This window comes from Pelodiscus sinensis, chromosome 13 (genome assembly GCF_052426305.1).
Source record: "Pelodiscus sinensis isolate ZL-2025 chromosome 13, ASM5242630v1, whole genome shotgun sequence".
Lineage (NCBI taxonomy): Eukaryota > Metazoa > Chordata > Testudines > Trionychidae > Pelodiscus > Pelodiscus sinensis.
In genome coordinates, this window is record NC_143064.1 from 21,943,495 (window position 1) to 21,969,842 (window position 26,348).

The 26,348-nt window shown below is 42.8% G+C and overlaps 1 protein-coding gene across 8 annotated transcripts in view; it reads right to left on the reverse strand.

Annotated features, from left to right (window-relative positions):
• Window positions 1-26,348, reverse strand: part of CAPN6 (calpain 6) — a 113,226-nt gene that overhangs the window by 85,943 nt on the left and 935 nt on the right. Inside the window, exons 1-3 of one of the 8 annotated variants that reach the window (XM_075940911.2) lie at window positions 14,170-14,413; window positions 8,142-8,224; window positions 3,754-3,933 (exon numbers count right to left, since the gene is read on the reverse strand). In XM_075940911.2, coding sequence (XP_075797026.2) covers window positions 3,754-3,918 — 165 coding nt within the window. In that variant the 5' untranslated portion in view covers window positions 3,919-3,933; window positions 8,142-8,224; window positions 14,170-14,413. Of the gene's footprint in view, window positions 1-3,753; window positions 3,934-8,141; window positions 8,225-8,813; window positions 8,870-10,060; window positions 10,213-14,169; window positions 14,414-26,348 lie in introns of those variants that run through there. The other 7 variants (XM_075940912.2, XM_014580138.4, XM_075940908.2 and 4 more) reach the window with 7 other exon arrangements.

A 26,348-nucleotide genomic window follows, 5' to 3' on the forward strand; every position in this document is an offset into this window, starting at 1 on the left:
TGCTCAGGATAATATTTTTGGCAGGATCCCTAATAGTTGCAGAGCCGGAGACAGGACACCCAACCTCAGAGGGCTCAGAGGAAAGGGAAGACTCCACAAGCCCCTTTTGGAGGCAGCTCCCCCTCATCACAACCCCCTTCCTTTCCAGTTCTATTAACATTAAGCCCATTCTACTCCATTATAGAAATGGAGTCTCTGCAGTTCTCAGGCACCATTCTGTAGAATAGCCTGTGAGTCCTAGAGAGACTCTCCTATTTCCTATTGCAGAAGCCACCAGAACAGTCTTTTATGTCAGGAACTAGGCTTTGATTGAACCATTCTTTGGAACCCAGCTGTGTCCACGAGGTTTCCTCAGAGTCTTAATATAGTGCAGAGAGTCAGGAAGTAGTTCTTCTAATTGAAACACTGATCAGTTCTCTAGGAGAGGATGGCACTTAGAAGCAAAGGAATTTGCTGTGTATCAGCAAGGGGAACATGCTGCAAGTTACTGAGCACTCTCCACTTTTCTGAAGTCAATGGCAGATGCGGCTTAGCCGTTTGCAGCATTGTTCTTAGAGCAAGGTTATAGAATACGGTGATGTTACTAGGTCCTGGTTTCCTGCTGCCCCCTAGCTGATGAGGTGATGTCTTTCCTTATTCCTATTCTTCTGTTGCCTCTTCCACAGAGAAATAAATTGTATGAACTATCATGCACCTGTGTATAAATCAATCCCCTTTTGGACAGATTATTCCATAACTTTCCACTAGGGTATTTTCCCATTAGTACTTAATGGGGTTTGATAGAAATGTCTCTATAAAACCCCACATGCCCACAAAGTTACATTAAGAACATTACAAAGTTCTTTTCTACAAGTTATTTGAACCACCCTGTAAAGTTCTATAGTGTGGAAAATACATTTCAAAATTAAAGGAAAGTTAAAAAAAATGTGTGCATGCATGTGCATAAATAAAATTGTTTGCCTAATTTCCTGTAGGGGACTGCATCTTCTGAAAAATGTAGTACAGGACACGATCAGAAACAGGACCCTGGATTAGATGGACCCTTATGTAGCAGATATGATGTATAGCCTAGGTCCAGCAGTTCTTCTCCCTCTCTTCAGTTACTTGAAACACCTGGAGCCAAAATGGTTGTATCTCTGTCTTGGGGAGGCAGAAGTAAAACCAGGTGAAGACAATCATGGTTTTCCTCCCCACCTTCTATAGAATTTCCATAAGGCAGGAAACCTTTATTTGATTCCAATAGTCCCACTGTGGAACAGTTCAACAGTCCAAGATGCAGGTTAGTATCAGGTGACTAAGTCACCTGACTCCATCATCCATGAGCCAGTAGCATTATGGAATGTCTACAGGAAGGCCAAGCCCATTCATAGTCCATTGTTCTAGCTCACGGGCCATTTGCCCTGTCAGGGTTTTCCATTATAGCCCCTGAAGTGTCTGCAGTGGGTTTGACCCAAAACAGCAAATATGAAACAGATCAATATTGCTAACTTCAAATACAAAAGCAATACATACAAATGGGATGACCACTACTAGATCATAACCTTTCCAATGATACCTTACATGAGTCAGCTTGTATAACATATCCCTGTTATATCATATTCATATCAGAAGGATATTTTCATAAAATCATATGCAGTCCTCTTCAAAGTGCTTCATAGCCTGGAGCCCCATCCCAGGGTAACAAAGAGATCATCTGAAGTTCTGGGTCAAAGGCCATGGTCAATAGCTGTGCTATTCTGGCACAATGGAACTCTCTAGAATTAGAGTAAAGCTTGTCCATACAGGAGGGAGAACTTCTGCAGAATAGCCTGAGACTGTGGAATTACTCCCCCAAGAACTAATGTCTATCATAAACCTCATGTTCTTCCATTCACTCAGTGTGCAAGGGGCAGTTCTTTGACCTTGCCTGCTCTAATATAGACATATAGCGACAGGCATATGTAAATAAAAATATCCCAAAAAAGAACACTCTACACATGTGGAAAGGATGAGAGAAACATCATTTGGCAGATGTGTAGGTGTGTTGCTTAATGCATAATTGGAAGGCAACCAGCAACTATGAGGAGCAGTATGGTATAAAAATCTACATAGAATTGAATGCAGCATAGCAGTTCCTATAAAAACAACCATATCGGGTCAGACCAAAAAGTCCATCTAGCCCAGTATCCAGTCTTCTGACAGTGGCCAATGCCAGGTGCCCCAGAGGAAATGAACAAAACAGGTAATCAAGTGATCCCTCCCCCATCACCCATATCTAGCCTCTGATAAACAGAGGTTAGGGACATCATTCCTATCCAGCCTGGCTAGTAAGCATTGCTATACCCATTTTCCATTAATTTATCCAGTCCTTTTAAAATCATCTGGCAAGGAGTTCCACAGGTTGATGGTGCACTGTGTGAAGAAATACTTCCTTTTGTTTGGTTTAAACCTGCTACCTATTAATTTCATTTGGTTGACCCCTAGTTCTTATGTTATGGGGATAAGTAAATAACTTTTCCTTATTTACTTTCTCCACACCAGTCATCATTTTATAGACCTCTATCATATGTCCTCTCAGTCTCCTCTTTTCTAAGCTAAAAAGTCCCAGTTTTTTAATCTCTCCTTATGTGGCAACTGCTCCAAACCCCTAATCATTTTTGTTGCCCTTTTCTGAACTTCTTTCTGTGTTCCTATGTAGGGATGCCAGGCTGTTACGTTCATGGCATACAAAGAGATGTTATCTAAAATATTTTTGCTAGAAAGTTACAACAATTGTTCTTTCTTTGTGAAATCCAAAATCTCTGCACTCAAGAATGAAAAACACAGAGAGAGAGAGAGTAAGAGAGCATGCTGCTCCCTAAGGCAGAGAAGCCCAAATCATGCCATTTTCCTCTAGGCTCTTTTCAGACAAAATTCTCAAAACTCAGTTTTCTCTGCAGATACATTTCTCTGCAGAGCCCCCTTGCTTGAAAGGAGGACAGAAAACTCCTTATAAATTTGAAGTGATGGTTTTAAATTTTAGTACATCACAAAGTGAAACCATGATTAACCAAGTCTGTCACATTATTATACTACTTCTGTCAGCACAGTAGGCCAAAAAGAGATTTCTCTACAGACTGACCCAGGTGATTGTTATTTTACTCCAAGAACATATAACTGTATTGAGTGATCTGTTACAAATAGAGTTTTTTAGTACATTCTGAGAATATTAATTTGAATGGAACTAATTATAGTCACCTCAAATATTTGGCTATATATTGAAGAATTATCAACAGTAAAAACCTTCAGGGGGTAGCCGAATTAGTCTGTACAGGATCAACTTAAAAAGCAACAAATGGTCTGGTAGCACTTTATAGACTAACAAAATATGAAGATGTATCATGAGCTTTTGTGGGCTGCCTGTAAAGAGCTACCAGACCATTTGTTGTTTAAATAAAAGCCTTAGTTAGGCTATGTCTACACTACAAAGAAAAGTTGGAAAAAGATATGCAAGTCTAGACATATCCTTCATCATGCACAGCCTTTAATTCACATTGTGTCTTCCTATATTAAGGCATTAATATATTTTGGACAGCTATTGACACAGCAAGTCTGTTTTCTCTACCTTAGAGCTGAATGAAATAAATGGGATGGGGAGGAGCAGGGAGGACAAGAATTGTTTTGTAAATTATATTTTACTACTGAGGGGTGTCTAGGAATTAAAAGCATTCCATTAACTTTGCATATAAGCAGCATAAACTGGGCTCCATTCATCACCAAGTGGTGTAAAATTACCTTTGGCCGCTTCCATTCCACTCTTCCAGGAGGGAATCTGTTGTAGAAAAGGGATTCGTCTGATGCTGGAAACTCTGGATCTTCAAACAGTTGTCTTTGTTTGATACACTGCTGCTTGAGCTGATGATACTTCTGATCTTTGAAAGATTTCACTGATGAAGACATAGTCCTCTGTCCAACCTAGATTAAGATTAATGGCTTGTGTAAATTTGAAAGGTTCTTCAGAGTGTTTTAGCTATCCCCCCTCATCATGCTCTCAAAACAAAGAGATTGCACAACCAGTAGTTCTAGGCAAAATTATAGACTGATGTCAGATAAAAAGGTGGATTACAAAGTAGATTAGTCTGGGGTTAGATTGTGAAGTTTTAAAAGAATTTTTCTTGGATATTACCCAGGACCTAATTTTTGAGTTGGAGAAAATTCTGAGGGTGTATCTCACTAGGTAGAATAATAAAGATCCTGGACAGAGCAGATACATGGCACTTCTGTCTTGGCTCATGGTTCTAGGAAGGTACATTCTGAATGGAGGGGATGTGTGCCCCCAAGATAGAGTATCTGGGAAGGCTTTGGCCTTTTTCCATCTGATGGGATTCAGAGTCAGTTTTTGAGGCCAGAAGGGACCACCAGATCATCTAGTTTGACCTTCTGTATATCACATGTCAATACCCACCACCCAACATCCACACTTTAACCCCAACAACTTGTATGAGACCAAAATATTACAGCCCACAGGAGACTAGATTATATGCCAGAGGGAGGACTAGGAGAGATTTGAGGTATGTCAGTGCCCCACAATGGCAGGGAGATGACTGAATAAGAGATTCCCAGAGAATCCTGGAAGGTGACCATATAAGGCCTTTCCAAGAAGAATGTGTTCGTCATCACCTTCTCCTCTCTTCCACAGCCAGGTAGAAAATTGAGCCCACTGTCTCCTCTTCTGTGTATATGAATGATGAATAGAGGTGGGTGAAGACTAACAATTTCCACAAGAAGCTATTTTAATTTTAAAGGCATATACTTGGGTTGGACTTGCTTTTGTATTGATATTTCAGTGAACTGATTTTCCTGACAGCAATATTCACAGAAGGAACTGGTATTTGAGGATATGGGTGGAAAGTGAATAGGAAATTTGCCATCTGTGCTTGCACTGATTCTAAGAGTTGATTACTTGACTATGAAGTCAGATAATACAAACATGCCATGTGATTTAGACAACCACAGCTCAAGTTTTCCATCTGCAGTAAACATGCTCCATGTCAGGAATTAGTAGCAGAACTTATTCAGGATTGTTTATGACTTTTATAATATTTTGCACAGCCTCATTTTCAACATGGCTTTTGAAGACCCAGGCTGCTGCTTCCTGTGGCTCCCCTTGTCTACAAGTGGTAAGCCGGTGCCAATGGAAGCCACGAGGCTCTGTGGCTGCAGAGTTGGTAAGTAAAGAAACCAGAACAGCCCATTAGCAGCTCTCTCAGGCTGTGTCTACACTATGAGTTTTCTCCACGAAATATGCAAATAAGTCCCTAACTCATTTGTATATTTTCTGCCGATCCATTTTTGTGCTGGGATTTTTGTGCAAAAAGAGAACGTCCACACTGCTTGTTTTTGCACAAAAACCCCAGCGCAAAAATGGATCGGCAGAAAATATGCACATGAGATTGCGACTTATGCAAGCTCATAGTGTAGACGTAGCCTCAGAGTGGGTCTGTGGACCACTTTGAGAAATACTGTTGTAGAGTATAGGGAGAAATACCATGTAACAGGGCATGCAATTGCAGTTAGAGCTATGCAAATAACTGATTGGTTGATTATAGGGTCAAAACTCAGAAATGAATCGAATTTCATTTCAGGTTGAACAAGATTTTCTATTTGATCTGAGATGTTAAGTTTCATTTGAGTTTCTTACCCTTTGCTTACATTTTTATTTTTTTAAATCATAGAACATTTGAAATGAAATAATTGACATTTTTGGATTTTTTTCTAGCTGAAACTATTCAGTGAATTTGATATGAACTTGCAAGATGTGTTTTCACAAATACACATTTTTCAGTGAACAAAACTGTCATCTAAAAAGAATTCACCCAGGTCTAAGCAAAGTACCTGAATGGTCTTTGTTAGGTGTTAGCGCATTCATGCACTGGAGTGGAAGGAGCATTTTGATATCAGATATGCATCCTCCATTGTTGCAATTATTTGCAAACGTACAAAATCCTGGATGCGGCCTAAACATGTAACTAAATATAGCAGATTTTCCTTTAGAGCGAAAATCTCTGATCTGTATTGATGTTAGTGGTGGGCTGTATGCAGATTGGCACAGCAGAGACTGGGTGAGTACCCTGTGCTAGAAAAGTGATACACCATTATTCAGTATTTCTTTCATATTTCTAGCTTTCATGGGCCAAAAATCTTCCTCTGTCTTTACTTAGGCAAAACCCCTATTGATAACAATGGGAAGTTTTGCTCAAGTACAAAGAATTACGGGGAAATCCTGGCCTCAATGAAATCTACAGGAGTCCCTTCAGTATTAAACCATGTGATTTTTACCACTTATGTGATTCAAAGATATTTCTTTGTATCAATACAAACAGCCTTTGAGCTCAACAGTATCTATGTTGGCTGTTCAGGGGCAAAACAGCTCAGTACTATGGTATTATTCTAAACACTTTTCCTTTTCTTGAGGGCAATTCTTTTTTCATTAATGATCCTTAAATAAGATATTCTATTTGGCAGTTGGTCTCTAAAGAGAAGGAATATTAAGTAGATTTGCTTCTTCCCACCTGCTACAAAGTCAAGCGCAGAATATTTTACCAATTAAAAAAGGAATAGCTGAGAAAAAATAATTACTCTAATTTGAATGGAATACAGATTAATATCTCATGATAACACTCATTGACGCTTTCTCATTAAAAAGTCTCCACTGGCTAACTAAGATTTCAAACGAGTCTATTTACAAGATATGCTTGTTTTTAAAATAGTTCCAGAGGGGATAAGGTTTTCAACTTGTCATTGCATTATTCACAGAACTAGGTTTTTAATGACTTTCCCCATCCCCCCTCCTAATGTACTGGGTGATGGGATTTTCAGTCCTTTCTTGATTAACACCTCCCCCCTTCCCCCCCAACTACTATACAACAGCTTTATTGCAGCAACGCATAAAGGCTGTCATACAATAAAGAACATAATCCAACCAATATCTGCATAGCCATCTGGGTCTTCAGGGCAGCAGTGTTGGAAGGAGTCAGTTTTGCAAACTATCATGAATTCTAGCGAGGAAGAATACCCTGGTAGTTAGGCTGCAAACCTGAGATTTGGGAGACAATCATTCAATTCTCTGATTGCTACAGATTCCCTGGCTACGTCTAAACTGGCATGATTTTCCGGAAATGCTTTGAACGGAAAAGTTTTCCATTAAAAGCATTTGCGGAAAAGAGCATCTAGATTGGCACGGACACTTTTCCGCAAAAGCACTTTTTGCAGAAAAGCGTCCGTGCCAATCTAGACGCGCTTTTCCGCAAAAAAGCCCCGATCGCCATTTTCGCGATTGGGGCTCTTTTGCACAAAACAAATCTGAGCTGTCTACACTGGCCCTTTTGTGCAAAAGCTTTGCGCAAAAGGAACTTTTGCCCGAACGGGAGCAGCATAGTATTTCCGCAAGAAGCACTGATTTCAGACAGTGGGAAGTCAGTGTTCTCGCAGATATTCAAGCGGCCAGTGTAGACAGCTGGCAAGTTTTTCTGCAAAAGCAGCTGATTTTGTGGAAAAACTTGCCAGTTTAGACACAGCCCATGTGTGGCCTTGGTCAAGTCATTTAGGCCCAAATCCAAAGGTAGAAGCCTAGCTCCAACTGATTCCTGCTACCTCAGTAATGGTAAAACATCCACTTTTGAAAATATGTTCCCTCTCTGTAAGTCACTACCTTGCAGGGGCTTTGCATTGTGATCAGGCTCTGTGCTGCTGAAAGAGGTAGAGCTTCAGGAAGAAGGGGAGTGGCTAAGGGCAACCAGCCCTCAACCACCCAGAGAGTATTATGTTTTTCTCCCCCGAGGCAGCCCTCAGAGTGACCAGGAACGTGCCTTGTGGTGCTCAGGTGGCTATTTAAATGGCCTGGTGCTCCAGCTGTCACCATTTCTGTGATAGAGGCAGTGGCTGGGAGCCCTGGGCCCTTTTGAATTGCCGGGCCCCAGGTCAACAGCCCCCTTGGCCAACTACGTATCAGCGGGCCTGGTTGGGAGGACAACTACATTCAAGACAGTGAGGTGGTGAAATACAGCAGTACCTGGGGAATGAGGAAATAGATGATGTTGCCATAGGCTGGAGGATATTGTTTCAACAGTCGATCCCATTTTTTTACTTCCAATCTCTTGATTAACTGCTAGAAAACATCTTACCTTGCTGGCATTCTTACTGGATTTACAAACATATAGAGCAAGGCTTGGCAACCCCTGCTGAGTTCCTTGGAGGGCTCCGCACACTGTCAATTAATGAGAAACATCATCTGTGTAATGCTTGCTAATGAGTGGCCCTAAAATGTATTGCTATAATTTGAGACCCTCCTCAGCATTGCTAGTTAGGCTGGGCTGCAGTAAACAAAGAAAGCACGTACTTCAGACTGAAAAATCTGCCGGTCAATAGATTCTAGTAAAACTACTCGTCCCTGCCCCCCACCTTGTCTCCAGTTGCAGTAGTGCGCTTTACTTTTACAGTCTTTAATTTAGACTCGCCACACTAAACTTCCAGGCATTGGAATATGAAGCCTCGTTCATGCCTCTGCCCAGTACAACACAATCAAGCCGCAGACCTGAAAGCTTATTCAAGGAGAAGCTGGACACTCACAACTCCTGTTGAAACTGACTAGAGAATGCTCAGCACTTCTCAGGAACTAGCATCAGGCTTGAAAGCATTTTTCTAAACTGTTCCTTGCCAGGAGATATTGACTTGCATAAGCTCAACAGCAGAGACAATGAAGTTAATCCAGGCAGACAGTTCTCCTTTCTATAAGCCTCTACTCACATGGCCCCTTCCTTTTTTAACTGCAAGAGTATTACTTGATTTTTACTTACAGTGACTATCTAGCCACACGTCCTCAGCTGGAGCGAGCTCAGAGCTAAATAACATTCTGCATAGCTCCATCAGGAGTTCTAAAATTAAAGGGCCATCAACCTGAAATCCGATCCATTTAAGGACATTTAAGAACAGTTTTAGACATTATACCTCTGAGTGCTGCTGATGATTGTTGAGGTTTTAGCTTTTTTATTTAAAAAAAACTAAATTTGTCTTCCCTGCTGTGTGGAAGACCCACACAAACAAAACCAGAGAGCTCATTAACTCCTGCAGGGAAAACAGTTAAAATTATTATATACAAAGTGCTGTCAAATATCCACAGTAAACAAGCTGAAAATAACAGAGAAATATATATCTTAACGGAGACAGATATTTCTTTGCTGATCTGCCAATTTTAGTCACCGTGTGTGTTACTAAGTCCTATAGGTTAGAAGATTTCAGAAAGAAGTGTGATTTTTTTTTAAAGTAATTGATGCCCTTTAAGCACAGATTTCTACGGCTAGTGTGTTTTGCTGTCTACAAGCATATCTTCATTTCACAACAGGGAGGTTACAGTGAAGTCACAAAGGCTTTTTCATCTTCATAAAACAAGGCACTAAGTTGCTTTTTAATCTGAGAGGCTGCAGCAAGTGTGGCCTTCTCATCTAGCTCTCTCTTCAAAAGAGGAGCCAGATTTATTGGAAAGACATTTATTTCATTATGAATCCAGACACTTCTGTACATGGAATTCACAAAATTCAAAAAATGAGGAGTACGGGATCTTTCAAAAAAGCCTGCTGTTTTCAACAACCGCATCTAGACTGCGTTTTTACCTTTGAAATGGCGCTTTTTCGAAAGAGCGCCATTACGTGATTATGCAAAAGAGAGGGATATTTAAATACCCACTTCATTTGCAATTTCAAAGTGTCTAATTTACATCCCTCTGTCGAAAAAGGGATGTAGTCTAGACACAGTTACAAAGAGAACAATGAGTCTCGTCTACAGCCATAGCTAATAGCAAGCTGGCTTTTTAGCTCACACAGCAGAAGCTCATACACTGAGTTGCAACCGTACCAGATTTGGTTTCACCTGCAGATGGCTGTCTGTTAGTGTCACATGTGTGTAACCTGTCAGACAATTTGTGCCAAAAAAACAACCCTCCCACTTTGTTCCTTTGACTATTCCCATTTGAAAAACAAACAAAAAAAATCATAAGTAATAAGTGAGCCAAGTAAAAAGACAGCTGTTTAATTGAGATTAAACATACCTTTTGGTATTTTAGTAACATGTAGCTCTCCCTGGTAACATGCACTCCCAAGAACTCACTTCACAATGTCTAGACTATAGCAGACTAGTTTTACAGCCAGAAGCTTTACATTTCTGCTACTGCTGAACTATGTCCCTGAAAGATTCCTAATATGAGGAGGTTTCAGGAAACGAGAAGAACTGTATACTGCTTTGTCAGTTTCTATTTGCTCAGATTTAAGAGCTTTATAAAATGGTGGTTTTTCAAGTGTGTACTAACAGCCTGGCTAAATTCAAAGCAGTTGTGAAATCTCCTTCACTCAGAACCATTTTGGAAAGAAACATTTTCCTGTTTGCTGATTTGCCAAGTTCTAGTCCATGGTCTCGGTTCTGCTGGGAGCTAAACTGGCCTGAAGCATTAGCCCTTCTCTTGTCCAGTAGTAACTCACTCGGTTAGAAAGGAAATTGAACCGAAAATGTGCACTTAACTATTAGATAGACTGGTATTTTATTAAGCATATGAAAGTTTCACTGCCCAAACTAGGTTTTAGTTCACGCAAAGAAATATTCCAAGGGAAAGACACATGAGTGTAAAATGGTGTAATAAAATAAACTGATAGGGGCTAAGTATTTTTAGTTGCATGGATATGGCTGTCCTCTTCCTGTGTGTCTTCCCAGGGAAAACCTACCTACAGTACATGCCTTACACTTTCTAGTGAGAATATCTGTCCTTTCTCCTTCCATTCATACCAACTGGGGAAATACAGAGGCGGGATGGTACTGACCTGACAATAATTGCTATTTGTAGATGGGGTCAAGGATTCTAGTGAAGTTTCCATCTGCAACCAGATTTAATGTTTAAGGTGAAGGAGGACATGAGCCCATGCATTTTCTGGCATGGTGAGGTACCAAAGCTAACAGCAGCTCTGCCAAAGCTACATTAGGTAATGAAAGCTGCATTGTTCGGATGACTTTTTTGCTTTGTGCTCACACCATAACTAAGTGTATGATTTCAAAAAAGAATTATTTGGGGGAAAGGTCTTATACCGGTGGTCAGACACAGTGATCAAACGGTCCTTTCTAGACCTATTAATTTGTCCCTATACAATCTATGGACGGGGAGCTAAGAAAGTGGAGGCTCATGTTACTATAGTGTTCTTTGTAACTGAAACATCATGGCTCAAGACCATCTCTGATGCAACTCCATGGGTTTCTGGAGTTCTGTAAGAATGATCTGGACCCTAAAGCTATTTTCATGGTTTATAACCAGGGGATACACCCAGTCTGATTTGTATTAAAATGAACATAGCAGGACGGAATGTTTCAGTGGTTGGGTAAAGCAAGTCCTCAGTATTGTGTTCCTACACAGACTATCTTAACTGGGGTTCAGCAATAAGCAGGGCTGCTTGCCTGACTAAAACCTCCCTGAAGCAAGTTGATGGGAGTATATGGGGAACAGGTGGAACTTTGGCAGCATGCCGCTACTTGTACTATGGGGTGGGTAGTTACTTACTTCTGGAACTGGCCAGCAGTAAATTAAGCTCTAGGCTCAAGGCGAAAGCAGGGGTAGGAATCTGAATTGTGCGTACCAGGGAAGCACAATCCTTGCCATGGATACTTCTGGGGAGATGGAGTTAACACACAACTCTTGATTAGGCAGTGCCTAATGTCATGAACTAGCCAGATACAAAGTTGGCAGACATCTGGAGATCCTTCTAGAGCAGGGGTGGCCAAGCTTTCTGAGCCACATATGACAACCTTCAGTAGTTTGAGAGCCAGGGCTCAGGGCTTCAGCTCCTGGGGAGGAGCCTGATAGATAAAGCCCCCAAACCCTCTATTCCTGATAAAGCCCCAAGTCCCAGCAGATGTGCCCCAAGGGGCAGAAGTCCCAAGTCCCCTATCCCTCCATTCTGTTGCAAGCAGGCCCACAGTTGGGAGGGGTGAAAAGGAGGCAACACTCCCAGGGCCTGGCGATTCTAAAGGGCCCAGCGCTCCCAGCTGCTGCTGCCACTACTGCTCCATGTGGCTCTGAGGGTTGGGGTGGGGGGGAGGACTGGTGTGGCAGGCTCTGGATGGCACTGAGGGCTGGCTGCCCTGACCCCATCCCTTCTGCTCAAGGCCCTGCCCCTTCTGGGAGTGGAGAGTCAGGCCCCCTCACCTTTCCCAGGGGCCTGGTGTGACTGTCAGTCAGCTCTCTTGGAGGCAAGGCAAAGTTTCTAGGATCTCCTCCCCACACCCCCTCCCTCAGTGTGGATACTGGGGAGGGGAGGGAGAAGAATGCAGAAAGCCTCACTTTATGGGAAAAGAGCTGCATGTATTTCATGAACCACAGTTTGGCCACCCCTGTTCTAGATGAAATAAGCTATATAAATGCAGGAAAGTACAAAAGTGACTTTGGGCTACATCTGTACTATTATCTCTGGATTATCCATCAGTTACACATTTGTAAACTCACTTAATGCTAATGAGGGTACTCAAGTGCTTCAGGGCATGAACTGAAGGTAATAGAATTCCTGAGGTCTAGCTAAGGACCTCTGTTACTGGCGATCATGCACAAGGTGGAAAGAACCCACTTACCATTGCATCCCTTATAAGGCAAATCACCTGTTCTCAAGTATAGAGTACCCTCTTAAAAGCAATATGTATACCTGTGATCATGTTTTCAGTCTACATCAGTGATCTTTTATCCATTTTAAAGCTAGACAAAAATGTACACACAGTAGTAAATATTATTAGACATATACATTTGCCCAAATTTGAATCTTATGGACATTATAAAAATATTTCTCTCATTCAACTTCTCAAGTATTCAGAAAGTAGAAGCTAATCTCTGCTTATGGAAAAATATAGTTGTGATGCTTTGCATTTTTGCCTCCACTTTATACAGAATCAAATTTGAGTAAATTATTCCTAACAACCCCCTGCCCTCCACCCCCCGACCCTCTAAATAGATCAGCATTGTCATTCCCTTTTTACAGATGGGAAAATTGAGGCATGAAGATCCAATTCTCAGAAATACTTTGGTGCCTAACTCATCTGTGCTTCTGAAAATCCCATTAAACACCTTTCTGAATTCATAAGAATCTAAATAACTTTCAGGATCTGAATCAAGGTGGCTAACGGCTAGATTTTCAAGGTATTTAAGTGCCTAATGGGATTTTTAAAAATACACAGGTTCTTATCTCAATTTTCAGTACCCAAATACATTTAAAGAGATGCTCTAAGTGATTTTTCCATGGCCATAAAATTAATTTCAGGAGCACATGGTATGAGCCTTAGATTACACTCTTGATTTGCAAAGGAAATAACTGAGCATGTTTGAATGATGATACATTTGCAATTAATACTAGTGCAAGTCAGGGTATACTTAACAATAAGCTCATACAGACTGGAGAAAGTATGCCAATAGAAATGCTTCTGGAATCTTTCTAGACATGTTCTCTGCTTGAAACTAAAACTGGCAACATTTTAGGAACCGTGAAGACAAACTTATCCCTGCTCTCACATTCTATTCAGTTTTAATGATGACCATGACAATCAAATGCAGTGAGTCCAGGAATATCTTGTTAAATTATTTTGAAAGTTTACTTATCCATTGTGCTAAACACCTACTTGCTAAATATTTATTCTAGAAACATTTCTTAAAGAAGGCTTTAAAATGCAAACACATGACTCATAGTAGAAAAGTCCCCAGCAGCAATTGAGCATGCTTTTAAGAAATCAAAGAAGGTGCAGTGCTGTACCTCCTGTGAAACTGATCTAACAGTTTGAAATTGGAATCACATTGTTTATCAACACTGGCCCTTCTGATATTTTGTGTCTGTTTGTCTGTTCTACAGGTGTGACTATTAGGCTTCATGTAGCCGTAGGCTGGTTACCTCAGAAGTGACTGAATAGTTGTATTTTTACAATATCTCATTTTCAGAAGTCTGAATCAAAGTTCAGTGTCAAGCCGAGCCACAGTTACTTAAAATACGTTTTCACACAGTAACATACAAGTACAGCATTTTCTTACTGTGGCTATCAAAGTGATATTGAAGTGTATCATTACTACGAGGAAAGTTTTGTTTCTGGTAACAATTCAAGCAAATCCACTAAACACATTTTAGTGTTATTAACATTGGCACTTACCTGGTGTATATAGACTCTGCTCCTGGGCTGTCAGGCAAACAAAATTTCCAAAAATCAATACTCCAAACAAAGCCTCCCTGGTTTCTTAACCTGAAAATTCTTTGGACTGTACCAAAATCTAATCATCAGAGGGGAGACTCAGAGTAACTTCAGAATTTTTTTTTCTCCAGTCTAACTTCTGCTTGCAGAAACCAATTATGAGTCATAAGGGAAAATGGGAAAACATGACGAAAAAACAAGGATGCTCTCTCTTGTTTATTCCATGGTAAACTGTTAACTGGCTTTATGGCTACATCAGTTACACAATTTTTAACAAGTGGAGCAAACAATAAGGGAAAGGATTTTTGTGAGGATTTTGGATCTTCTTTTGTGACAAACGGGAAAAATTCTACCACATCATAAAAAACAGATTTTTTTATGCCTGCAAAAATTTTCCTTGCTTATCCCTTCAACATATCTCTGCCAGAATGTGCCATTATAAAAAAGAAGTTTAAAGCAGAACATGGGAGGAGTTTCATCGAGCCCTAGTTTTTGCTGCATCTCCTGAGTAGCAGAACATAGCAGGCAAAAGGCAAAGGTAACTTTTTGCCACCTCTGTGCTCTCTGAATTTTGGAGGCCTGCCCAAACCCCAGAGACTACTCCAAGTTATGGAGGCCGTGTATAGCCACTTATGGGCTACCAACTTGCCCTGAGTAACCAGAGCACTCTGTTCTGGCTTCTGCTCCTCATATGCCCTTATCATACACCTAATTTGCATCTGGTCCTAAATTATTACTTTACTCCTAAAGCATCTGGAGAATCCATCAGCATGGGGGTCTCTGCAGGAGCAGTATAAAAGAACTGGAATGTGGCCCAGAATCATGGCCATGGGGAGGCAGATTTGTCTAGTGGTTTGTGTAGGACTGGAAGTCAGGAGCTCTGGACTTCCTAATCCTGGCTCTGCTACTGATTTGCTGAGTGAACATGGGAAAGTCACCTGGGTAATGTTGTTAACACGGCTTAAAAAAGAAAGAGGAGACAGTTTGTACAAGGCCCTCAAGTGACTTGCAGATAAAAAGCTAGAAAAACTTCCCTAAATATAAGGATTAGGTACTCAGAGTTTCTTAAAAATTAATGAACTCCATATTACATCTCTGAACATATCTTTACTACAGCTCTGATGCAACAAAACACTTATAATGAAGCATGTGATTAAATGTTCAGCTAAATTAGGGGCTCTTTGGGCAAACACACAACATTAACAGAGTCCTATTCTAGCATTCTCTTAGTCCATTCTAAAACTTGGGTTAGATTCTTTGTGTGGGTGGATTCTCCTGTCTTCTTTAGTAGATTCACAATCCTGGTCAGTAATTTCTAGGCTCCACCTATAATGCTATATTTGGAAATAAGTGTGCTAGTAACAACTGCATGAGATCCATGAAATACTCCTAAGGAGTCTGATTTCCTGGCTATAGGAAACTGGAGTAGTTACATCCACAGACATCCATGTGGCCCATCATGCATCAATGGAGGAGGTGGACAATGCCAGGGTTAGCCAGAATATGGGAACTGCAGGAACAGAGCACCACGATCAACAGGAGCTACAAGCAGCCACACCTGCAGATGCACAAAGTGTGTAGGCTGCATATTGCCCACCTCAATATAATATGATAGAAGGATGGTGGAGTTAGTCTGCTTGGTCTAACAAAAAAAGTGTATTTCACTGATAACAATAAACAGGCAGCAAGATCAATTGGATTGTCTTATAATTGAAAATATTTACATAGTATCACAGGGCACAGAGTTGCTCCTATAACAGAGCCACTGGTATAATTTCTAGGTAGACTTCTTAATGTGAGATAATGCTGTTATACTAGAGAGAATAGTGCTTGACAGGGCAAAGGCTTCAGCTTCCAATCTAAAAAGCTTCACTCTGACATGAGACAGGATTGAGAAAAAATTCCGACTAGATCAGGCCTCTTATACCCCAAACATTTTGAAGGATTATGTTGGAAGTAATTTCTTGTTTGACTCTAGTCCCCTTACTAACCACAAGCATACTGTACAGTGCACTATGTTTAGTGTGGTGTTTAGTTTAGATTTCTGCAGACTTCCTTCCCACAGGGACATTTTCTGCAAGGGTATATTCCATTTCACTGGGCAGGAAAGTTAGGAAAATCTCCTTGCTGATGAAAGTATATGCGCTTAAACATTTAGGCTGTGTCTAGACTGGCATGTTTTTGCGGAAAAGCAGCCACTTTTGTGCAAAATCTTGCGGTCTGTCTACACTGGCCACGAGTATTTGCGCAAGAACACTGACATTGTAATGTACAAAATCAGTGATTCTTGCGCAAATACTCTGATGCTCCTGCTCAGGGATAAGCCCTTTTGCGCAAGTATTCTTGTGCAAGAGGGCCAGTGTAGACAGCCATGTTAATTTCTTGCGCAAGAAAGCCTGATGGCTAAAATGGCCATCGGAGCTTTCTTGCGCAAGCGAGCGTCTACACTGGCACAGATGCTTTTGCACAAAAGCAAATCTTTTGCGCAAACGCACATGCCAGTATAGATGCTCTCTTGCGCAAATACTTTTAATGGAAAAACACAAAAACTAAAAGTATTTGTGCAAAATCATGCCAGTCTAGACGCAGCCTTAGAGTCTAGTCAAGTGATTAACTTCATTGACTGCTGTGTTAGATCCGTAAGTACAGGACAGAAGTTTTAAATGAAAAGAATATTCAGAGCTAAATTTTTGTTCTCCATTTTATTTAAGTGTACGTTTCATTTAACACACTATTCGTGCATACAAATGACTGTACTTATGTAGTGGATGATAACACAACTCCTTTTACAAAGTTGCTTAAAACCAGAGTACATACAATTTTCATCTCAGAAACAAGTTATTCCATGCCGTGTCATCTTTTGAGAAGGAGTCAATCAGTTATAGTAATGTGATGTATCCAGAGGTGCCGACAGCCTCCATGAGCCCCTGGACAAGAGAGTGGGGCAAGGGAGGGGAGGGGGGAGTGGCTCCATGCTCCCAGAAGGGGTGAGGCTTCAGTGAAAGAGCCCGGTACAATTGCAGCAGCGTCTGGAGCCTCAGATCTCTTTGAATTGCCGGGCCCTGGGGCAACTGTCTGCTTTGCCTCCTCCCCACCTATCTCCTGTTAGCAAGCCTGAATGTGTGTCCTACAAAGTGACAATGTCCTAAGTTAAAAGATTTAGATATAGGATGAGATTTCCAGAAGCTCTCAGCATTGGCGTAGCTCTACTCCCACTAGAGGCTTTTTTGAAACCTCCCCTCACAGTATGCCTCTGATGCCAGAAAACACTTAATTAAATTCTTAAGTCCAACTCTGTTCAGAAGAAGATTTAAGCAAATGTAGTCCCCTTCCTAAGGGGCCTCTGACTTTTTCCTTTGTGCTGCAATCTAACTCTAGAGACTACAACTCCCACGAGCCTTTGGGGAAAAAGGAAGAAATGCGGGCTTGTCCAGGCATTTTGGGAGAGAGGAGCCAGGCTGCTGTGGAGGAGGCTTGTGTTGCAGCTAGAGCCTGGGACTGAGCCTGCGGGGCTTGGATCTAGAAGGCTACTTCAGAGGCTGCTGTTTGTCCCTACAGGGGACAGATTCTGGATGTGCCTGTGGCTAAGAAGGGCTACAGAAACCTGCACAAGGAGGAAACTGAGTAACTGGGCTCTTTGGGAAAGTGCTGTCTGGGACAGACCTCAGAAATAACTAACTCCAAAGAGAGGCAGAATGACCAACCCAATGATCCAGAGCTGCTGGCGTTTGGTGGATCCTGCTCCAGTGGCAGAGGGATTTTGCAGCTGGCTTCTCAGCTTAGACTAACACACACAGGACCTACACAGTGCTGTCTCCACTCCTTCAAGTGCACTCACACAACCAAGTATCTGGGAATCTGTATCCAGAGTGCACACTGTAGGGTGGGATAAATGGTGGCAGTGCAAATGCCAGATAGATAAGTTCCCTTTATTTCTGTGTACTTTGTTAATTGATTTTATTCATTTTTAATCTGTTAAACCCTTTCTTTAAGTTGTTAAGTAAAGGCATGTTAATTCTAATTTAATCAATTAGATGTATTTTATAATTGTTGTCTTGGAGTTAGATCTAGATTATCGCTGGAATAATTTTACTCCTGGAGGCTCCCAAAGCACACCATTAAGTGTGTACATGGCCAGCCACATGGAGGCACCGCCATTGAATATTCTTTAGGAGCAGGCAACTGCAGCAAGGGGGTGGATGGGGAATCCCCAACTAAACAACATCACCACTGGGGTATTCAGGATCTCCTTTTATGTTGAAAACATCAGGCGCCCAGGCACACATGTGAGTGTGACCTGCTCCCAAGTAACCCAGGGAGGAAAAAGGGGGTTACACAAATATTTAACCTTAAACATTTACTTTAGTCATTGACTTCCCGTGGATTTATCATGGGCTTAAATGCTGTCCTGAATACTGATGCTTTTCTGAATTGGTGCCTATGTTAAATCTCATCTAACATGAATTATTAGACTTGGTAATGAGAAATTACATTGCCCATTATAGTTTCAGGGACCTAGCCCATTGCAAATTGAGGTCAGGTCTACACTAGAAGGGAAGGGTGAATCAAGATATGCAACTCAAACTATGTTCATTACCTAGCTAGAGTTGGCATACCTTGTTTCGAGTTTCCCTTCCATCCCCACAGCGGGATGCTAAGGGAAGCAAATGCTCCTGTTGTCTACCCTTACTCCTTGCAAAAGTAGGAGTACCAGCCACTGACCGGGGGGAGAGGTGGGGAGGGGAGACGTCGAATTTGATTTAGTGAGTCCTAACTCAACTCCATAATTTGAACTCTGAGGGGAAAAAAATGATCACAGTAGAGTCAATCTTCCATTTAGTGATGACATGGCCTTATATTGTAGTCCTGGATCTCAGAGCCTGAGCTTGATGAAATCCCATAATAAAATGCTCGTCCCCATGGAGGGAACAGACCTAGCAACATGTATGTATAAGTTTGTACAGTGGCTGGTTCTGATATGGCTGCCGCCTTTTGGAAGTGTTCATCCATGACAAATATCTGCAAAATCATGATGTGCTAGAGGTCAGGCACAAAGACTAATCAAGCTATTGGGAGTTTTTCCGTTAACTTGGGCCAGGCCCCTAGTGCATTGCTGGAGTGTAGTATTGATTTGGCGTGTGTGAGCATTCTAGTCCACAGAATGAGGAGTTGATTTTCTCTCCCCACCCAGAACAAAAATCAAAACAGCCGTCATGAAAAACAGTTCTGTTATCACGTAGGCCACTAAGCAAGCCAGCTGGCCCAAGCATATTTATTTCAGAATAGGTGCCTACAGTCTACTTTTGTCCTACTCCTGATTGCTTGACATAAATATCGCTTACAACTGACTGCAGCAGAGCTAGTTGAGAGAGTGAGGGGATGAGATTTTTCTCCATTAATTTATGTACCAGGCCCCAACAGCATACTTGGCTCTTTGCAAACAAAATGCCTAATGCTGTCAGTTTCTCACTTCCCGCCAGCACGCCATTCATCAATTATTAACAAATTGCCCCATGCAAATAATTTAATAAAACATGAGGTTATTTCCAACAGGGATTTTCCTAAAGGCAGCATGTTTATTTTAGTTTTTTCTCATTTAAGCAGTTTTGTATGGAGAAGGACCCAAGAGACAGCATTTGGATTCCAGTCAAGATTCACATAAGGTTTAGCACTGGGTTCATAGGCATCAAATTTCCCTCTAGCTGGGGTTGTTTGACCCCCTCTCTGTCTCAAGCACCACTCCCAAGCCTCCACCACACCTCTTCCCACTCATATTCTTCCCCTTCCTACCCCATTCCAACCCCTTCTTCCAAATCCTTGTCCCCACTCCTCCCCGGAGTTTCCTAAACATAGAAAATCAGCTGTTTGTAGCTCTCAGGACATGCTGGGCAAGTGGGGAAAGAGTTGTTCAGCTGGGCCACCAGCAGGTGAGAGGCACAGGTGGGAGGGAGGCAGAAAGGAGGAGCTTGGTGCCAATGGGAGTAGAGAATCCATTAATTTTCCCCCATGGATTCTCCAGCTCCAGAGCACCCACAGAGGCGGCGTCTATGCCTGGGCTCACAGTTTGGGTTTGAGGCTAAATCAAGATAAGGCATGGACTCAAGGGCTCCAGTCTTTTACATTCTGTTCTTTAGAGATGTTGGCCACATCTGACTTGGTGCTTGCAAACAGTCCCCTTCCTGCTTTTATATTGATCCCATTTTTATTTGCTCCCAAACCCAAACTTCAGGTTGGGTTTTATTCAGGAACAGGAATCTGAACCCTTTCCCCCTGAAATATGGTTTCGATCTCTCTAGTGTTGTCAGCTCTTTAGGGGCGAAATCACTGCATGGTGTAGGACTAAGTAAGGAGAAGGCAATGCATGCAAAGATTTCAGAATTCAAAGGGTTAAACTCTACTGATGGTTTATACTGATGATACTCCCAATGACTTCAGTGGAAGTTGTCTGGTTTTTGGGTGGTCTTTGGAGGAGTGTATTGGAGGGCAGAATTTATTCTGAAGACATTTCAGCATTCTCTGGAAATCATTCTAAACACTGTGAAATAGCTGTAAAGAGCCCTGGTCCTGTTTCCATGAAATCAAAGGGATTTTAATAGGAGCACAAGCAGGCCAAAACAGTACAGCCAGTCAGCAAACTCAGCAATGGGTGACAGGAATGGAATTCAGCTTGTTGGAGCCCCCTACAGGTGAAAGGGGAGAGTAGGGATGGCTGGGGAGGCAAGTGGGGATGAAGATGAGGATTTCTGAAGATGAGCTGGTCTGATGTGGGAGGGAGGCAGAAGAGGGGGAGAGGAGTGGGGCGCAAAAAGTAGCCACAGCTTCAGGGAAAGCACCCACCCATCACTGCCCAGACCAGCAGCCAGAACAGGGGCAATGTCCATAATGAAGAAGTTCATCTGGAGCCCTGGATAGCTACAGTCGCTGCTCCTGTTTCCTCATTTTTTCAGGAAGACTGGCTCTTGTGCAAGAGGGGGATTTTGTGCAAAAAGGCATTGTCTACACAGCTCCTTTTTTGCGAAAAAGCCTCTTGTGCAAAAATGGCTGCTAATTAATTATGCAAATGAAGCGTGGCGATATTCTGCGCCACGCTTCATTTGCGTATGCTTTTGCAGAAGAAGGCTGCAGTATAGACATAGCCCTAGTGTCCCCAGGAGTCCATAGCAACTGAGAACAGGTAGCGCTCACTGCCTCTGCACACCTACGGGGGCCATCTCCTACCCTAGGCTGTGAAAGAAATTTGTGTACAGCTGCCCCACCAGTTCTGTGCTGGCGAGGGAGGCTCTTATGCCACAATAAGTTCTAAAGTAAAACCAGATCTAATATAGTCACAATGAAGATTCAAAATCTCCTGAATTTGACAATAAAAGATACAAAAAGTCTGAGTCTTTTGAAAGCCAGAATACTCCTTTTAGAGCCACATGGCAAGTGTTACTCAGTGCCTACAAGGAGAAAGCAGAATATTGAAGCCGAAAGGAAAGTCGAATTTGGCCCATATCATTCAGAGTAGAAATGGGACTGCCACCAGCTCACTAGATGGCAGTGTTGTTTAATCTTAGCCTGCTGCTGACCAACTAATTGTCTGCCTGCCTCCTGCTTGATCCAGGGTCTTGTATTGTGTGGCTTCCTCATGCAAGCTAGCCATGTGCTTGCACAAAATGCTAAGCTTTGCAGACTCCACACCCTCCCACGACTGTCTTACCCAATTTGGCAGAGGTAGGGAGAACGGAATGGTGCGCTCCAATAGTCTGGTCACGCTGGTCAGGCTCGCTTTGGCAACAGCTCTCATACTGGCTCTGCATGTTGTTCCTAGGCACCGTTGTCATGGTCCCAAAGCCCACTGTGCTACAGCAAAGGGTGTGAACAGCTCGGATATTAGGGTAAGTGCCCAAAATAGTGCATGCAATTTGGAGGCTGAAGTTTCCTAAAAGGCACCTAAGATTACCAGCACATAATATTCCGAGCCACACATCAGTCATGCTGAAAAACACTCAGGCTATGTCTAGACTGCAGGCTTCTTTCGAAAGAGGCTCTTTCGAAAGCATCTTTCGAAAGAGCCTCTTTCGAAAGATCGCGTCTAGACTGCAGGCGGATCTTTCGAAAGAGCAATCCGCTTTTTCGAAAGAGAGCACCCAGCGAGTCTGGATGCTCTCTTTTGAAGAAGCCCTATTTACATTGAAGAACGCCTTCTTTCGAAAGAGGAACTTTCGAAAGAAGGCGTTATTCCTCGTGAAACGAGGTTTACCGCCATCGAAAGAAAAGCCGCGTTCTTTCGAAATAATTTCGAAAGAACGCGGCTTGAGTCTGGACGCAGGGCAAGTTTTTTCGGGAAAAGGCTACTTTTCCCGAAAAAAACCCTCAGTCTGGACACGGCCACAGAGAAAGAAATCTATCCCAGGGGAGCATAAAGGGGACACGAGGTTCTCCTCCCCCTTTTGAATGGTCACGTACATGCTGAATCTAGTGTAAACATTAAATATTAACAGAACAGCCTGTGGCACTTCTGTTTCACAGTGGAACGCAGGTAAAGCCGTTCCCATCGCAGGTTCATGAGAGAGACTCTCAACTGAACTGGCTCCCTCCTTAGCCGAAGCAGCTTGAGGCCATGAAAACTGAGCTGCTTCCAAGAGTTTAAAATCAAAGCATCATCCAAATGTCAGGAAAATGGGTGCTTCCAGCAGCATTTCCTCCCTTAGGGACATTGGAAAGGTATGAAATGTCATCGTAATCCAGAAAGATGCTTCACCCATACACAGAGCAATTTGGAAAGCTAAACAATCACAGAGAACAGCCTGGCTGAGGCTCAAAGGGTACGGCCAGACTATAGGGGTGGTGGTGGTGGTGTTTCGGGATACCAGAGGTATCCCGAAAAAATTCTGCCACATCCAGGGAACGCGTTTGCTCTTCCGCTTCTTTTGTGGAAGAGAAAACACTCTTTCCGAAGCCCCTGTATTCCTCATTCCATGAGGGTTTTAGCAGGATAAATGGGACAAATTTTGGAAAAGCCTCTTCTGACAAAAGTATTGGAAAGAGATCCTCAGTCTAGTCATACCCATACACAAGAGGAACAGAAGGCCCAGGCCTCACGTTTGATGTTTAGGAATCAAAAAATGTAGATGGTCTCGTGAGCTTTCGTGGGCACAACTCACTTTTCATCTGAAGAAGTGGGTTGTGCCCACGAAAGCGCATGATACCATCTACATTTGTTAGTCTAAGGTGCTGCAGAACTATTCGTTTTTTTTAAATGTTTTTTCAGTTCCAGACTAACACGGCTGCCCCTCTGTCAGGAATCAATTAGTTGTTCCTTGCATTGTCTGGTTTGGAGGTATTAATGGTTCACCTTGAATATTTTTGCCACGAGGTGTTTTTTTTTTAACCAGATGAGCAAATATGTTAGTGAAGCACACACCATCCATTGGGTGGGCTGCCTCCAAGCCATTAAACACATGGCTCTTTCTTTGAGATCTAGGTATGCTGCTAATTATGAAAGATGTCTGCTCTTTATTAGGCACATTTATGCATATGGTAACCTTCCGCACAGAGTTCTTGGGAGCCATCCATTATTATGGGAAACCTGCTTACAGCCACCCTGAATTTAAAATACAGCACAACTATAGACTGTATATGCATATAGGATTTTGTAAGGGATTGTTGGCCCCTTACTAAAACTCAGCTTTGGTTGGCTAGCCCCAGTACCAAAAGCAGGGGGAAAGGTCGATGAGAAACCAGGACCGATGGGAAGAGGTCAACGCTCCAGATCAGCCAGATTGACAGGGCGGGCAGGTTAATGGAGGAGTCAGGAGGCCGGGGGCGAAGGGTGTTCCATCCTCTGTGTGAACTGGATTTGCCTAGGTCAGACAGAGTGGGGCCGAGATTAGGAGAGAGCAAAGGCCCAAGCGGAACTGCCAGCTAGAGTGAGCCAGAGACAGCACAGAGAGCAGAGCCTGTGCTGGGAGCTGGGCTGCAGCCACAGACCCTGAGACACAGCCCAGATAGCAGATCCATGCTGGGCAGAGAGCTGCAGCCACCGAGCCAGGGGGTCAGAACAGAGGGAGCTGGAGGCAGAGCAGCAGAGAGTGGAGCTGGGGCTGGAGCAATCCGGAGCTAGGTGTGATGAGCAGCAGGGGAGAGTGACCGGGGCCCAGAGCAGAGGCCCAGCACAGGGAGATGCCACCAGCTAAGAGGCCTTGCAGGCCAGACTTGGAGGGTGATAGTAACTCCAACTGGGAGGGGGGAGGGACTGAGGCTGAGGGGAAGGGTCCTGCTAGTCAGAGCCTGACGGCACGTGGCCACCACCAGAGCAAGTATCCAACCCACAACATCCCTGCAGCACAGCCAGGGTCTGAAAAGGAGGCCTAGGACCTATGGGGAAACTGGGCAGGGAGCACACAATGCCTCCTCCTGCAGCCGAGTACCCCAACCTGCCCGCTCCTTCTTGCCAGAGTGGCACACTGGCTTACCTTCACCTCTGTTTTGAACTGTATGTAATGATCAGTGGGTCAGGGAAACACCCAGCGTAGAGAGAGTACTCAGAGTGGGGGCACTAGCCCCAGTACTAGGTGACCACAATAAGGTTGAAGGTCAAGCCCCCCCAGGAATCCTGGGCCCAGTCTAGTTGGGGTTACTAGGACTCTGCCACACAGGAAAGCGGAAGGGGAGCCCTGGAGGTCAACAAGGCCCCTGGGTAAAGGAAAGAAGTGGGAGCAGGGACTCCGTTCTTTTCGCCAGCCCATTTCACCACGGTCGTGTAGAAGCCTGGAAAGTTCCTCTAAATAGCAGGACCATTCCCCTGCTTACACTTACAAGAAGACTCTGAACCTTAGACTCTGAAATGGGCCCAGCTTGGTCTTGTTTTTGCAAATTACTATCCTGCTTTGTTTAATTATTGCAGAGGACAACACCGGAGGTTTAGAATGGAATGGAATATTCCTAGTTGCTTTTTTTTACCTGCAGGCTATTATGGCATATGCCAATATTTAAATAAGAGTTTTCAGGTAATGTTGTGAGTTAACCTGTGTATATGTAGGGCAAGACCCTGTCCTGCACAGTACTATTTAAGTCTCCAAAAAACCCAACACCTCTCTGGGATCAAGTACTGATTGATATGAGCCTATGGTCAGCTCCTCTTCTTGGTAGGACTCATGCTTGACAGCAGAACACATATCTTTTTGGAACTACATTAAAGTGCACCTGGAGCTCTGCCCCCCTCTGAATCCTGTGCTAGGAAGATAGCACATAGATCTATACTGCACCTAGGATTGCCCAATTCTGGCACTGACTGCATGGTCTTGGAAAAAATGCTTCTGTGCTTTGTACCTCAGTTTCCCTGTCTGTAAAATGGGGATAATTCTTACTTCTATAGGTGTTGGTAGGATTTATTCGTTAATGATTGAACAGTGCTTTGAGACTGTCTAGTTCTAGGTTTGTCTCTTGCATACTCATACCTCTCCTGTCCCCACACATTACACTTATATCCGAGTGTCTCACTTTCTTTAACGTGTTTATGCTTACAATGCCCTTGTGTTGCAGGGACATACTATTGCCCCCATTTTACAGATGGGGAACTGTGGTCCAAAGGCCCAGCTTCTCAAAGGTATTAGGTGTCTAACTTGCTTTAGTTTCAAGTACTCAGTCTCCAAGGAACCCTGTGGAGGAGCAGGGAATTAAACCCAAATTACCTGAGTTATAGGTTAGCACGCTGAGTGTTCTCTTTCTTACTGCCAAGGAGTATAATTAGGTGCTATTTTTACAAATCTTGTATAATCTCCTTCTTTGACCTGCAATGAGCAGAAGAACAGCTTGATTTTGGGCTCCAGAAATATTCCCATATCTAAAGCTGTGTCAAGGGCACCTAAAGCAGAAGAGGAGGTTTATATTTTGTAACCCAATAAATCAAAATAAATGCATAACCACCAGATGGGAGATACTAGATCAGTATTTCTTTCTAGAGACATTTCTGCTATACAGTGAAATCACTTCTTTGCTTAGAGCTAAAGGTTTGTATTTTCTTTTCCATTTTTTGGTTAGGTTTCTGTTGAACTACGCCATTAAAAATGTGTGGTGTATGCTGCTGGAATAACTGCACAAGCTTGTGCGGATGTAACTGGTTAACTGGTTACAAGTAAAGGGCCAAGAGGTGCTCT